The 16,591-nt window shown below is 33.9% G+C and overlaps 1 protein-coding gene across 1 annotated transcript in view; it reads left to right on the forward strand.

Moving 5' to 3' along the window:
* LAMA2 (laminin subunit alpha 2) overlaps positions 1 to 16,591 on the forward strand; it is a 405,950-nt gene that overhangs the window by 335,649 nt on the left and 53,710 nt on the right. Inside the window, exons 44-46 of the mRNA XM_072410219.1 lie at positions 4,996 to 5,150; positions 12,380 to 12,523; positions 14,821 to 14,954. Of these exons, the coding sequence (XP_072266320.1) occupies positions 4,996 to 5,150; positions 12,380 to 12,523; positions 14,821 to 14,954 (433 nt within the window). The remainder of the gene's footprint in view (positions 1 to 4,995; positions 5,151 to 12,379; positions 12,524 to 14,820; positions 14,955 to 16,591) is intronic.

Below are 16,591 nucleotides of genomic sequence, written 5' to 3' on the forward strand. Positions count from 1 at the left end.
TGACAAACTCTCTCCACTGATCCTGTTAATACCACATCACATCCTAGAACTTCAGTACTAACACAGTACTGTATCTAGGGAGGAAAGGCTTTGTCATACGACTAGACAACAATTCCCCCTCTCCTCTATTAGAAAAGTACTTTTGTAGTACACAGAGATAGCTCGGAACAATGTTAAGAAGAATCAGCAAAGGCAGGGAGCACAGGATAGTATCAAGTCCAAAGATTTGTGTCCACATTACCAGGCATTTTTGTATTTAACAAATTATAAAAACCTTTGATGGTATATTAAAAAAATCATAGAAGAGAGGATAAGAGAAGTTGATTACTAGGGATTACATACAGTTGTACAAAGAATGTTAACTTAACTTCACACCATGAAATATTGAGCTCTGCCACAGGTATTGTTAACCTGGTGTCCCTTGGAAAAATTAAAAAAAGCACTAAGCACACACAAGATAAAATGTGGGGACAGTTTCTAGTTCCAAAATAACCTTTGAAACTGAGAGAAATATCCAAATATTGATTTAACTGCTATCAGCTTTTCCCACCCTAAAGCAAAAGCATGTAGGTGACAATATACTCTGAGCTGTGGTTTATTGTGACACTGCAGTCTCAAAATTGCTCATGTGGGTTCCTGAATGTTGTGTCTTGCAATAAAGAGAAATATAAAAACCTAAAGGCTGTGGTTTCTGCCTTATGGTTATGGATGTCCGTTTGTAAAACTTTTTTTTTTGATTATTCAGTATGTCCAAATAAGTAGTGTAGAGAAAATGCATGTTTCACACAAAAAAAGTAACACCACATAAATGCTAGATCTATTTGTATCAAATGTCGCATTTTTCCCTGTGCTAGCCGCAATAATAACGGATAACAATACAATGGCAGAGCATAATACATTTTGAGAGAAAGCATTTTCACACCAAATGGATAATTCTCCTTCAAAAAGGATATTTTTTGCATTGCAGTCACTGCCTTTATTTTTTAAAAATCATGATTGTCTCAATTTGACACTTTCATTATAGGGGGTTTAGAAGTTCCTAGTTTTTTCTGGGTGATTATCCTCTATTTTAATTACATTGGATAGATGTAATTATCACTGACCAGATTGTTATAAGAGAAATGAGTTGTAATGAGAAATTGAGTAAGTGGAAGTGGAAATGCATTTAGATTTTACTGGTAAATAAACAGGTTTGGATATAGGGTGATTTTTAGGACATCAAAGGACAGTGTTGTACTGATCTAAACATCAATTTAAAAAGGGTGATTGTTTAAAAAATGTTAAGTTTAACATTTCGGGGTACTTTTGGGTCCATATGTGTAAAAGAGAGAAACATAACAATTACTATAATAATTTCACTGATTTGTAGTAATTCTACAACACTAAAGCAGAATATTTAAAGGGCAGCTCTGCAATGCTTTGTAGAGTCGTGATTGGTGAAACACATAAAGGAGAATATATTGACTGCAAAAACAATGTTGTAAGCTTATGGTTCCTTTAGTGGAAAATAGCAAAGGACACAATAAGGCTGGAGAGGAAATGGTGGTTGATTATTAGCCAATAATAACAGGGGTGCTATTCACAGATGTAGCAAGTGGTAACCATCATCATCCAACTAAACCCAGCTTAAATGTAAAACTTTAAAGTTGTATCTATAAACATTGAGCCTGATTTATTAAAACCCTCTAAAACTGAAGAAGATATACTATCATGGAAGAACCTGGGCAAAAGAAAATACCTGGCATGGATTTCTTAAAATGGACTAGATTTGTTCCAGGTTTGTAGGTCGCCCGGGTTTACCCATCATAGTCTATCTTCCACAGTCTAGAAGAGCTTTGATAAATCAAACCCATAATACAGTAATTCTGTAAAAATGTCCTATTTTTGCTTATAGCAGCATCACAAAGAGTTTCTATCAATTATCCACTTTTTATTTAATGTACAAAAACTTTTTTTTCATTAAAGGTTAAGCAGGCTGTAAAACTAAATTGTAGAAAAATGTGTGATTTGAATTTCACTCACTAATTTACCATTCATTAATAATGTTACTTATTTATGTAGTGCCTATATTTTCGACATTAACAGAAAAGACTAAAGTTTTTTTCCTGAATCACCATCCCTGGTTGAACAAAAAAATTGCATAAAAATGTGAGGAACTAAAGATTTTTTAACACAATCACTTCATTGCAGGGGCTCAAAAGTTTTTGGACAAATTAAAAAGCTGACTGACTTGGCCATTCAAGAATATTCCACTTCTTTGCTTTAATAAACTCCTGGGTTGCTTTGGCTGTATGTTTTGGGTCATTGTCCATCTGTATTATGAAATGCCTCCCAATCAATTTGACTGCATTTAGCTGGACAGTATGTCTCTGAACACCTCAGAATTCATTTGGCTGCTTCTGTCCTGTGTCACATCATGGATAAACACTAGTGTCCCAGTGCCACTGGCAGCCATGCACGCCCAAGCCATCACACTGCCTCCGCCATGTTTTACAGATGATGTGGTATGCTTTGGATCATGAGCTGTTACACACCTTCTCCATACTTTTTTCTTGCCATCATTCTGGTAAAGGTTGATCTTGGTTTCATCTGTCCAAAGAATGTTTTTCCAGAACTTCTTTTTTAGATGTTTTTGAGCAAAGTTCAATCTAGTCTTTCTATTCTTGAGGCTTATGAGTGGCTTGCACCTTGCAGTGCACCCTCTGTATTTACTTTCATGCAGTCTTCTCTTTATGGTAGACTTGGATATCGATACGCCTACTTCCTGCAGAGTGTTGTTCACTTGGTTGGCTGTTGTGAAGGGGTTTCTCTTCACCATAGAAAAAGAATGATGCCATCATCCACCACTGTTGTCTTCCGTGGATGTGCAGGTCTTTTGGCGTTGCCGAGTTCACCAGTGCTTTGTTTGTTTCTGATGATGTACCAAACTGTAGATTTTGTCACTCCTAATATTGTAGCAATTTCTTGGATGGGTTTTTTCTGTTTTGCAGCTTATGGATGGCTTGTTTCACCTGCATGACCGCATGTTGTCTGTTCACAGCAAAAACTTCCAAACACAAGCACCTCCCCCCTCTCTAATCAACTCCAGGCTTTTTATCTGCCTAATTGATAATGACATAACGAATGAATTGCTCACACCAGCCCATGAAATAGACTTTAGGTCAATTGTCCACTTACTTTTGAGCCCCTGAAATGAAGTGATTGTGTAAAAAAAGGCTTTAGTTCCTCACATTTTATGCAATCTTTTTGTTCAACCCACTGAGATAAAGCATAAAGTCTGCAGTTCAACTGCATCTGAGTTGTTTCTTGTAAAATTAATTGTGGTAATGTACAGAACCAAAACTAGAAAAAAGTTGTCAAAAATGTATGGTCCTAACTGTCTTCTTCCCTCATTATGGAAATACCAGCTGAAAGGGAAACAGAAGTCAGACATAAAATATCAAATTTTATTATTATCTGTTTATTAACATTAATCTGTTTAATCAGGAGTAATTGAGACGGAACCATATATTTTATAGGAGAGATAGCACTTTGTAAATAATGGAGGAAAATAATAAGGCAAATAAACCATATAAGGCAAGAAGAAGGAGCCAGGGCAGTGACAAGAGTAAAGTTTAAAAGTATCTGAATGTCTCTAAAAAAAAGTTGAAAAGAAAAGTTGAAAAGAAATGTTTTTTAAAAAATCTATTATGGCAAAAAATATATGTTGGCTTTCCTGGCATAAGTGGTATGTACTTGTGTAGTTGGATTGGGCCCATTTAAACCTGTTGTTTACTGTGAAACAGGATTTATGACAGCGACAGCCAGTTGCTGCTGTCACTTGAAAACAGATGGTCAGTAGAGGAAATTTCCTACTACTTCCTTCTTCTGACTAATGACATCTTGTAATGCACAGCACAGCAAAGGAAACTGCTGAGCTGTCACTTCAATCAAGACTGGTGCTAAAGTCTATTATCTATATACCAATTTTTTGGGGTTGTGCTGCTTTGGAATATCTGAAGGTTATGATTATTTAATGAAACATTGGTTTAACCACTGTGGGTGTCAATTAAATACTCAGGTCATTAAAAAAATACTGCACCTTTCTGCACTATATATTTTTATTGGCATGAGGAACCATTGAAACCCTTGTAAGATTTTTCCCGTTGGCTCTCCATTAGGAGATATTTGCTGTCACATTTGCAACGGGATACAGACAGAAAAAATTTTGACTTTTCCTTAATGTACTAAACAAAAATATTTTTTTTTTGTCTGTGCAGTCTTCACTTTCTCTTTGGTTGAACTATTCTCATCAACAGTTCTTGAGGGTAAATCTCTCAGCAAAAACCCAGCAGGTGGTCTAATCCTTCCACACCTCAAAAATAAAGTGTTAGCCTGACATATGCTATAAATGTATTTTAATGTGTATGTAGTTTTGTGACAGCCTAATAAAAGTGAATGTGCAGTTCTTCACGCATGTGCAGAAAACAGGTTGTCTAAAGTGTTTGCAGAGGAAGCTGTATGACCCCCTATGGGTCACACAGCATGAATCACTTAGGAGTTTAGACAGGTGTGCATATGACTGGAGGAATGTGACTGATGGGAGGATTTAAAAGCTAATTTGACAGAAAAATAGTCATTAAATCCAGCTTCCTATGGTCATAGTTTTAACCACAAACCAGCCATGTTTAAGTAAAGAGGAGATTATGCAGTTCTTTAAATAAGAAGAAGAATGTAATTTTATCAACTAAAGAACTGTACAGGTACTTGGACATAACAACTGTATCTGCAATTTCTTTGATTTTATCACTTGGGACTATTAGACCTCGACCTATGCCATAAATGACAATAGCAGACAATTATGCTTAATTTAGCACTTTGATTGTAATTTTTGTTTTCATTTTTAAACTAAATCTCAGTTACATAGAGGTTAAAGTATTACACATTCATTTCTTTTTGTTCAACAGTATTAACTGGTACTAAATGTACTAAATGATTTATTTGCATGTGCTAAAGTTACAGATGCCGATGACAGAGTAAAACATCTTGAAAAGGAGGCTGATCGATTGCTGGATAAACTAAAACCAATCAAGGAGCTTCAGGAAAACCTGGGTAAAAATATCTCGCAGATCAAAGAGCTGATAAATCAAGCCCGTAGGCAAGCCAATTCTGTAAGTCAATTATGCTATATTCTAAAGTAATGAGGTGTACTAATGCACTACATAAATAATTGCAAATTGGCAACTACAGTACATGAATCACTTTGCTTAATATGGTTGTAGTAAACAGGCTTGCTTGGATTATTTTTTTTAGCAAAGAGAATAAGGCAAGTCATACAGAAATTGGTAAAAAAGAATTGACTAGGCATTGATTTAACAAGACTGATTATTTTTTATAATTAATTTACTTTACAGCGTATGACTGTATTTTCATTGGATCAGAGCTAACCACTTAAAGTATAACTAAATGTGAATAGATATGTAGGTTTCATTGGACACGTCATAAACTATTTCTGCTGTTTATCTTAATTTAGGAAAAACAACATTCTCATAAATGAATGCCATATTCTAAGGTATAGCAGCTGTGTGGGTAAATGAAAGTAACAATATATTACATAAAATCAGTAGAATTGCTGATTGGAATTCTTGCTTAGTTTTCCCATGATAGAACAGCTTTTAGAACTTATCTTTTATTCCTATTTTTTCAATATATGTAATACATAAACACAAACATACACTACAAAGCAGTGACTGACAGTCCTAGTTAGGTACATTTGTTCCACTATTAAGTAGACCTGAACTAAAAAAAACAAGATTTGATGTATTATAGGGACATCTGGAAATAATAATTGCACCCATGCAGTACCTTAAAAATGTTTTGCATTCCAGGTATTTGAGAGTTTCACAATACTTCTGAGCCTACAGATGCAAAACTATTTTTCTGCAGTGTGAGACAAAGTCACATGGGCACAGCTTTAGGAGTTGATATTGTGGTCATATCCCATGTCTAGTGATACAGTCTTTCTAGGATTCAAAGCATTTTTTTCTGAGATTATCCTGTTGATGTATGGCAGATAAAAAATGAGAATGTCACAGAACATTCAGGATTAAGACAGAGTAGCCCATACCTAAAGTGGAACTAAATTCACCTCTTCTCACGCCATTTCTGGCACTGAAATCTTTGACTGGTCTTCTCATGGTTTCCAGTCTTCAGCCACCTAGATTGGTTCCAGCTGTAAACCCCATGAATTAACTCATTACGTAACTGAATTCTAAGGTATAGCAGCTGTGTGGGTAAATGAAAGTAACAATATATTACATAAAATCAGTAGAATTGCTGATTGGAATTCTTGCTTAGTTTTCCCATGATAGAACAGCTTTTAGAACTTATCTTTTATTCCTATTTTTTCAATATATGTAATACATAAACACAAACATACACTACAAAGCAGTGACTGACAGTCCTAGTTAGGTACATTTGTTCCACTATTAAGTAGACCTGAACTAAAAAAAACAAGATTTGATGTATTATAGGGACATCTGGAAATAATAATTGCACCCATGCAGTACCTTAAAAATGTTTTGCATTCCAGGTATTTGAGAGTTTCACAATACTTCTGAGCCTACAGATGCAAAACTATTTTTCTGCAGTGTGAGACAAAGTCACATGGGCACAGCTTTAGGAGTTGATATTGTGGTCATATCCCATGTCTAGTGATACAGTCTTTCTAGGATTCAAAGCATTTTTTTCTGAGATTATCCTGTTGATGTATGGCAGATAAAAAATGAGAATGTCACAGAACATTCAGGATTAAGACAGAGTAGCCCATACCTAAAGTGGAACTAAATTCACCTCTTCTCACGCCATTTCTGGCACCGAAATCTTTGACTGGTCTTCTCATGGTTTCCAGTCTTCAGCCACCTAGATTGGTTCCAGCTGTAAACCCCATGAATTAACTCATTACGTAACTGAATTGCATGCACAGGAAAGTTCTTCAATTCCTGGCACCCAGATTTTCTAGGATTGTATTGCGAATGCACAACTATTGTAAACGATTATAAGTAAGAATGTAAGTAAGTTTTGCAATAAAGAGCTGTCTGATTGGATTAAAAAAACATGTCGGCATCTGCAGAAAACTGTCGAAAATTAGGACAAAGCATTTTTTATTTGGGGTACGTTAAATTGCTTTCAGGTGGAAAAAAAAATCAGCAAAAGGGAAGTTAGCAGGACTAAGTCATTGCTAGAATTACATTTCAAGAGTACAGGTCCACCTTAGGTTTTGTGATATATTACTTTAGGTTTGAGATATGTTTTCCCTACATGACATAGCAATAAAAGAATCAGTTTACTTGCATTTATTATGCAATCAATATGCCAGTTAGCTACACAGATGCAACACAAGTTTGTTAAAATCAAATTGTAGGCACTTTAGGTATGCATTGTCATCACCTGACTGATCTAAAAGATTTAGGAAAAAAACAGAACAGGATTCAATATAACTTCTGTGAACAGCACAGCTCCTTTAAAGCACAAAGCTGATAAAGTAATTGTGTAAGTGTGTAAACATTTTATTAAAAGTTTCAGTATGTAGAATATTAACAGTCTTTTACACATTTCACTGAAAGATCATTGTTCTCTGGAGGCAACAGTGTTAATAATTATTTTATTATATAATAAATCATAAAAGTCCTATGAAATAAATTATTCAAAATAATTTTTATCTCAAGGGCATTTTACTGTGTCAGAAGTAATGCACCCTCATTTCTCATGGTTTATAATGTCATCAGTCCTTGTAAATTATATTATTTCTAGTTATTTATATCTTGCTTCTCTCAGCCCACATGCTAGCTGCAAATGTGTCTAGAAGATATTTTATCCCCCTTCCATTTTATTTTATATTATAATAATTCTGACCGACCACAACCATATGCTCCTCACATATAATATATCTTTTTTTCAATCTGCTGTGTTAGGGCAATTAATTTCCACCCCTACAGTAATATGTGCTATATTCCCACGTGTATTACATTTATTAGATCCAATCAATAACACACCCCCGTTAAATATCTACAGCACACAATGTTTAATTTGCAACTGAACTTTGATAAAAATTTATATACCACATATAAGTGCCACACAATCCTTGGAACTCCCTGAGAAAGATTGTTTGCATATGTGATCATCCTATCAATATACCCATTTTCTCCTATAAATGTGCTGAAACTGAATAATTAAAACATTTGTGTAAATATTATTTTATTTGGTTCAGTAAGTTAAAAAGTACAATTCTGCTAATTTCATCTGTACATGGATAACTTGGTATTTAAAGTTACCATGAACTGCTTTTCACCTAAATGGCTAATTTAAATTATTGTGTTTACAATTTATTGGGGGAAAATTCTCAACTCCTTTGATAAGTCAGCCTTAAAGCATCTAAGCCCGTCTATCATGCAAGTATAAGGAATAAAATAAAAAAAAAACTTGCACTACATAGGGTGAAGTCCAACACTTAGGGCCTAATTTATTGAAGTTTTCTTGAGAGGAAAGACTATCAAGGGAGAACTTAGTTGGTCCAGCAAACCTGGAATGAATTTTCTAAAAATCATTTGCTTTTGCTTGCAAATGTTTTCAATCCTAGACCAGATTCATTTCAGATTTGTTGGATACCTTAGGTTCTCCAATGATAGTCTATCTTTTCAAGCCTTTGAGAGATTTATTGAATCAGACCTTTACAATGAAAATGTGTCCTTTATTAGAGAATAAAGCAATGTTTTGTTACACCTTATCTTCCATCAGGGACAAGCTACAGAAATGTAAAAGTACAGAAAAAAGTTAAAATTGTTACTTAAGGTAATGTTATTGTATGCCTACCAATACTATAATATTACTGTTAAAAAAATACTCAGGACTCCAAAATCATTTAACTAAATACATATATGAAATATATAATGAAATAAAATGTTAAACCTAATTACATAATAAAGTGTATACGTATCTTATATTTTATTAACATTTTTATATTAAAAATCATGCCGCTAAAAACTCACCTTAGTAGTTCACATTATAGAGTTGTAAGGACATGTTACACTAAAAGCTAGAGGGAACATGCACTGTTAACACCTTCTTTCCTCCTTTCACTGGGTAGTGATAAGGATTGCTTTAATCCCAAATGTGCATTATTGCCTTGATATGCCTTAATGGTCAAATCTTTAGTTTAATATTATATCAAAAAATTATTGTCTTAGCTAATATTAGATGGGAAGTAAACTCTCGCTTTTTTAAAAAAAAGAAAGGCTGATAGTGGGCTTTTTAACTAAATTAAAGACTCTTAAGTGGTCTATTGATAAAGCAGTCAATCTGACATTTATCAAAACATTCTCTGGTGGATAACCTTTTAGGATCATGTGTTTTTAATGGAAGTGATTGATTCTCTACCATCAATATGCTGAAAGTCAGATATACACTTTATAAATGGACCCCTTAAAGTATCTTCCTGCTAGCTGTTAGCACTTTCTTCTGTTGAGTACATTAGGGCCATGCAGGAGCAGCCAAGTGCTTGTTAAAACTAGGCTCAACCAGATCTAAGATGTGTGCTTGCAATTGAGTGGGCTTAATGCAGGTACTCTATGCAGAAATATTGTATGACATTGATCCTGATTTATTAAAGCTTTCCAAGGCTAGAGAAGGTAGACTATCATGGAAGAACCTGAGTGATGAGTTTCTTAAAAATGAGTTGCTATTACTTGACAAATGTTTTCAATCCTGGACCAGATCCATTCCAGGTTTGCTAGATCATGTTCTTCCATGACAGTCCATTGTGTTAAACCAAGCCAATTATGTCATAATGCTCTGGTTGCAGACTAAAGATTACATTTAAAATCTGGTTTATTACTTCTTATTTTTATGCACATATGTTTTACTGAGCACCTGTCTTGATTAATTATCCCTATTGTGTAGAACACAGCCTAAAGCCAACTGTAATATAGTCGAGAAAAATGTCAGTAAGCAAAAAGCAAGCTACAGTACAAAAATACCTCAATCCAGTCTTGATGCTATTATCAAAATGTCATGTGCTTTATAGAGTGGAATTACAAACTATATTTACAGTGACCACAAAGCGAGTACAAATAATTAAAATGAGCATGTGATTATACATTTAATGGTAAATACGTTTTCTTGGAATTCTAGTAACCAATTTGCAGGCATGATAATTAAATAATGGTATTTTTATAAAGCCCTCTGAATGGACTTTTACACATGTGATTTTCACTGGCACTATGGTAATGAGGACATGATTTCTCTGACAGTTGGGTCATCCTGTTAGAGTCCCATTAATGACCCTGACTTCTCCTGACATCCTTAGGCTTTTCAAATGCTATCAGCCTAAGCTAAAGAGCACAAATATTATTATAGAATGACAATCATTTAGTTTTTTTTCCCTCCACCCCTCTATTTCTCTAGTGCCTGTCTGTAAGATAATTTCAGTTTATTTGCACAATAAATCCCTGTGCCATAAGGCAGCTAACAAAACATTATCCACTGCAAAGCATTATCAGTTTATGAACCTTGCCTAGTCTAAGCAAAATACATACAAACAAAAGTCCTTAGGCGAGAAAAATGTCTCCCATTACATTAGCCAAAGAAAATGGTTTGCCCTACCACAATTTATTCTTGTTTACACTAAACCATACAAAGCATCCAGGACAAGTCTCCTTATTTCTCAAACTTTATGGCATAGGCTAGCTGTTAATAACTAAATCTTTGTACTCATAACCTAAATTGGAACAGTCAAGTTCTGTTTTTTTTTAGAATGGGTGAGGGCTAGAACATCTTTCAAAGTTTTATTGCAGCCTTGTCCCCCACAGGAAGATCTCTGTTAGTTTCCCATTAAGCCTTTGATAGAGCAAAATTGTGATAACAAAGAAAACAATAAAAACATGATAGTTGTTTCACGACTTCTCCACTGTTTGATAAAGTTAAAAAAAGTTTGCATGGTCCACAATTTTTAGGGATGTGTAGGGTGGAGGATCGCCTGCTTTGAAGTTAGCTCTTACAGCACAAATAATGGTAAAACAAAATGGGCATGAGATGTGTGATGTGCATGTGCAGATCTAGATTTATTAGCACTGTATTATAAATATACCCTAACCAAGGAGTCAATTTTATGTGTGTTTTTAGATGTAAGAGGGTTACATACTATTGAAGTACAGAAGTTGAGGAAAACTTGATAAAGATGTATTAAATAGATTCATGAAATTTTCTTTTCATAGTTGCTCCCATTTGGTCTTCCAAATATACCCCCATAAGGGTTTTGGTAAATCTGTTTATTTAAAAAAGGAACTTTTGCCAGAAAATGTTTGTGATAATCGTGTCCTATGCCCTCTCTGCTGTATGCAAGAGCAAGTTATGGAGAAGAGGAGATGCAGTGTTCTTTGCAATCTATTTGATTTTTAAAGGGCTAAAAATTAGATGTGCTAATATTTTAATAAATTTTTTAAAAATTTGCACACTTTGGAGGTGATTATTAAAAACTGCCAAAGAGATGTAAAACTTTTGACTTTTGTATGCATTTACAAATAGAGAGCGTATATGCATTCACAAATACATACATACCAAGTAGTAAACTATATTAATAATAACGTAGACAAAAAATGTCTTCATACAAAAATATATACTTGATTCCAGGTTTATTCTGTAATATGTATTTGATTTCAGTTTTACTCTTTAATACTTTAAACATTAACAGATGACAGGATGATGGGATGAACTACCAATTATGTTATAAACGGAAAAATACAAAGACTGGTTACAATGACATTTTTACAGTTTTGTAAAAACTACCTAAAAAAACTTTCATATTTTATGCATTGTGTTTTCTTTACAAAGTCCTTCTCCTAAGCTTCCTTCTATGGTGTCAGCTAAGCATTTGCAAGAACTACATCAGGGAAAACTAAAAATTTAAACAGGTTTTTATAGCACGACAAAATCCCTTTGATGTCATCTGATGTCTGTCTTACAAAATACAATGTGAATGTCTCGGGACACAGCCTTAAGTCATAGCAAAAAGCTAGCAAGGCACATTTATTAACGTAGTCTCTCTGTTGGGTGCCACTTCAAACCACCTTTCAGGCATCTGAATGTGATTTAAGTGGCATGAAGGAGAAACCCCTAAATTTATCACCAATGTTTGAAAAAAAATGCTGGAAGTGAACCTCTTTGATCAATATTCCTTCAGCTAAAGGATGTAATTATAAAGGTTTCCGAAGTGTGTGAGCGACAATTAATTTACTTCTTGTCAAAGTTGTTCTACTTTTTGAAAATAGAGGGAAAAACTATGTCATATTAGTTTCTTACATTGACACTTATTTTTCTATGCTTACGGTCTTGTTTGCACTTGCAGATCAAAGTTTCAGTGTCTTCAGGAGGGGATTGTATTCGCACTTATAAACCTGACATCAAGAAAGGCAGATATAATACCATCATTCTTAATGTCAAAACAGATACCTCTGATAACCTGTTGTTTTACCTTGGAAGTAATAAGTTTGTAAGTATCCTTTCATATGCAGCCTTGTCTTTAATCTCTGTGTTGTCTTTTATCTCTGTCATTTTGCATCAACATTGTGCCATTTGTGTTTTATAATTTCTATTTTCCAAATACATTATTATTTTTTATTTCATAAAATTAGTTGCAAAACAGACATCATATAAGGTTGTGAATGTTAAATTCATAAAACAGGGAATCTGACATTCCCTCAAATATTCCCTGGTGGGAATCAAGTGCCATTGAAACACATGTGACTGAAATTCCCAGGAGGGAACATCTGATTTTCTGCTTTATAAATAGAGCCCCAAGAGTTTTACAATAAATAAACAAAAAGATGCTAAATGAACATTAGCGTGTAAGTCAATTAGAGCGACATTGGCGTGTAAGTCAAATAGAGTGGCCTACCTTGCTGCAATACCAGTGTCAGTGCTTAAAAATACAGGTGATTTCTGGGCACAGTATTTGGTGGATCTACTTCTGCCAACTATTAGGTCTGAAAGGTCTGATGGGTCCCAACCTGATACCTTAACTACAGCAAGAAAATATGAATATCTGCATTATTTATTTAGTTACTTATAGTTAGACATTTTATATGTGAGGGCTTATTGTAAGGCTTTTCATACAAGGGCAAGGTTGGTGTAGGTTTGCAGTTTAAGGAGCAGTTGTTAAAATGTGTAGTAGATCTCACGCAAGCTCTTCATGGATGTCACTGATTTACCCTCAGTCCATAGAGATGGCTAACTGGAATGAAACTGTGGGCTGAATTAGGTGGAAACAACTATTTCAATCTATGGAGAGTGTATAGAGTTGAAAAGGTCTAAAAAAAAGTTTAGTAAAATACCAGCTGTGGACTTGTTAACTTTACCTCAACATTGCTATACAATGTAGGATCTTTCTTAAGCCTGTCCCTCTTAAGCCACCCTCTTCTATCTTGTCTCCTATGTTATTGTGTTTATTCATTTTAGACAGGAATATTTTCATGCAAATGTCATTTAGGAGCTGTGTAAAAAATCTTCCCAGTTAAATATATGTGTCACTAATGTTATATGTTATACATTTTCATTTTCCTCCTTTTGTTTGCAACTTTTTTGTCACATATCATGAAAAAGCACAAATTTGAAAACAAGTATTGTTTTTAATTACCAATTATTTTTTCATGCTTTATACTAGAACATTCCTTAAAAAAACTATCACTGAGATGCTGCTGAAAAATAAAGTAAATAAAGCCTTTTTCTGGATAAAAAAATATTAACAAAAAAAAAACCTATTGACCAGTAAAATAATGATAAAATAATAATTGATGAGAAAGAAAAACTATTGTGAGCTAAAGCAGAATGTACCACTGTAAGCTACAATTACAATACAACAAATACAAGCTAAACTCAGCCTTACCTGCTGGACTGTTACAAGGGCCCTCTCCTGCGCTGAGATTGCTTACTGTAATTTTATTGCAAAAAATAAAGTATCCTACAATGTACATTAGATGTAGCATGAAGTCTAGCAGAACCCACCTCATTTATTGGTTGATCGACTTTCAGTATCATCTAGTCCCTTTCTCCCCAGCGTTATTGTCTTCCTCTTGCACTATCTTGCTCTTTTCATTAATGGGTGTTAGTTCTTTGAGTAATGGAGTTTATAATCACATATGGAAGGTACCCTGTTTTCAGAAAGCTGTACACTGCACCCTGCCTCTTTTACTAGACCATGATCTAGCCACATTGCACAGAAAAGCACAAAGATCCAGTGATTATGATTCATAAGTCTAAAAAAAGTTATGTATAGCAGTAGTTTTATTTTATTAATATGTTCAAGGGGAAAAAAAGGAACAAGGGAAACCAAAAATACAAGCAGATTAAACTTCATCTTTAAAAGAATCTTTACATCTTTAAGAGTTGACTCTATAGCCATTAGTTGGAATTTAAACTAAGGTCCCCACGGTGCTGTCTGTGAGGTAGCAATCAGTCAGCAACCTACTCTAAGATATGGCTCTAAAGATAGAAAATATTAAAAACGAAACCTGGTAACCTCTACAACATTTTTATAACATGAAAAAAGGCAAAAGTCTCTACCTTTGATTACTGTAACACAGTATACTTTACTACCATATAGGTAATGGAGAAATACAGACATTCTTATAAAATATCACATTTATAAATGACATTTGACTTTTCATTATTGCAAGACAATTTCCATGAATTGTAAATTATTAGGATAGTAAAAATTTCCAAATTTCTAGAGAATTGTCAGTGTGAAAAAAGTGCTGCTCCTGAACATGATTTCTGTTTTACGTCATTTAGACTGACTTCCTAGCCATTGAGATGAGGAAAGGAAAAGTCAACTTTTTGTGGGATGTGGGATCAGGAGTTGGAAGAGTGGAATATCCTGACGTCAATATTAATGATCAATACTGGTACAGAGTTGAAGCCTCTCGGTAGGTATAATAACAGCTGACAAAAAATAAAGTTATTCTTGTATATATCCTTATTTCTTTGACTTTACATAACTAATATAGTAATCCTATTACTTTTAAATAGAATTCAAGGGATACAAGAAAAGTTCTTGGGGTGGAAGGAGGACACCACTAATAATTACCCAATAGTAGTGTTATCCACCTAGCCATGCAGTGTGAGGGGGAACTGGGCGGACAGGTATAGAAATACTTAGGCAGCTAAAGCTGTTTTATCATATGTAATAAATCTCTTGTATGGATCTCAACTTTAATTAAGCCTTGTTGTTTCCATTGAAGTGCATGTTAAAGTATATCTAGAATTAGCTCACAAGTCCTTACATGTAATGGCTACTACTGTAGGATAGCTACTCACATTCTACTGTATCTGTGGATGAAGAATGTTGCCACCTCTGGATAGCAGCAAATGAAGTGTTAGACTAGTGGATTTTGAAGAACTTTTTATAAATAAATACCATATTTAAGCCCAACCCCCAGGAATACTTTTAAGGCAGTTACATTAGGATTTTTTACTGTTTGGAATGAAGACCCCTTCAAAAAAAGATTAAAATAACAGATTTGCGGGTCAAAAGGTAATACAATATTGTTGCAAAATGGAAAAAAATGTCCAGACTGCATAATTTTTGCAATTTTTTTTCTCTTTAGTTACACTTTAATTTATGCAGCAGAAATTGCTGTGTTGCTACTCATATTTTGTTGAAAATAGTCAAAAAGACTAACAGATGAAATTATTTTTTTCACAAAAAAAGCCCTTTCAATTTTAAAATGTGAAACATTGCCCACACCCACGTCTTTTTGAAGAAAAGGGAAGTGTTAGTTAAATTAAAAGCACTGATCAACTGGATGAAAAGATTATATGTTTTCAACTAGAAGTACATAATCAAAAGCAGTCATATAAATCTATTATACCACCAATACAGTATTAGAAGAATAAAAATTATTGTGAGATATTTGAAAGCCATAAAAAATTGTATGTTAAAATGTATGTCAATACCTATAGTGCCCTGTAGATCAAAACTTGTTTCAATTTATTCAAAACAGTAACATCGAAATCCTTAGAACAAATGCCCCTATGAAATGTGTCCCACTTGCATTTTATTCAATAAAATGTCGGCCCAAGCAGAAAGAATTTTAACATGAATTATGTGTAAACCAATTATGGCTTAAAGAGTTTCACAACTAGTCACGGCAGGGTTTGCATGGCTCTAAATGAAACACACGAAAAAACTTTTCAATAAAATATTATTACATTTTTATTCCTATTATTAGATTGTCATTTGCAACAACGGTATTTTAAAAAAGTAAAAAATTAAAAAAAACATTCATTTCTTTAATAAAAAAAATATATTTTGGATCATGTGGGCAAAAAGATGTTGCTGAGCTTCTATTGTTAAAGATAGATAAAAACACCACCTGGGAGTTCTTGAGTGACAGGGGTTTGTGCCTTTAGTATCAGTAACAGTATCTGTTTTCAACATGTCACCGTGGTAATATTGCCCAAAATAGTGTATCACAAGTGTGATCTGGGTGAATATATAATATATTTCAAAATTTTAGTGTATATTCTCTACATTTACTACAAACCCTTTACTAGTGAAGCA

This window comes from Pyxicephalus adspersus, chromosome 4 (genome assembly GCF_032062135.1).
Source record: "Pyxicephalus adspersus chromosome 4, UCB_Pads_2.0, whole genome shotgun sequence".
NCBI classification, from domain to species: Eukaryota; Metazoa; Chordata; class Amphibia; order Anura; family Pyxicephalidae; genus Pyxicephalus; species Pyxicephalus adspersus.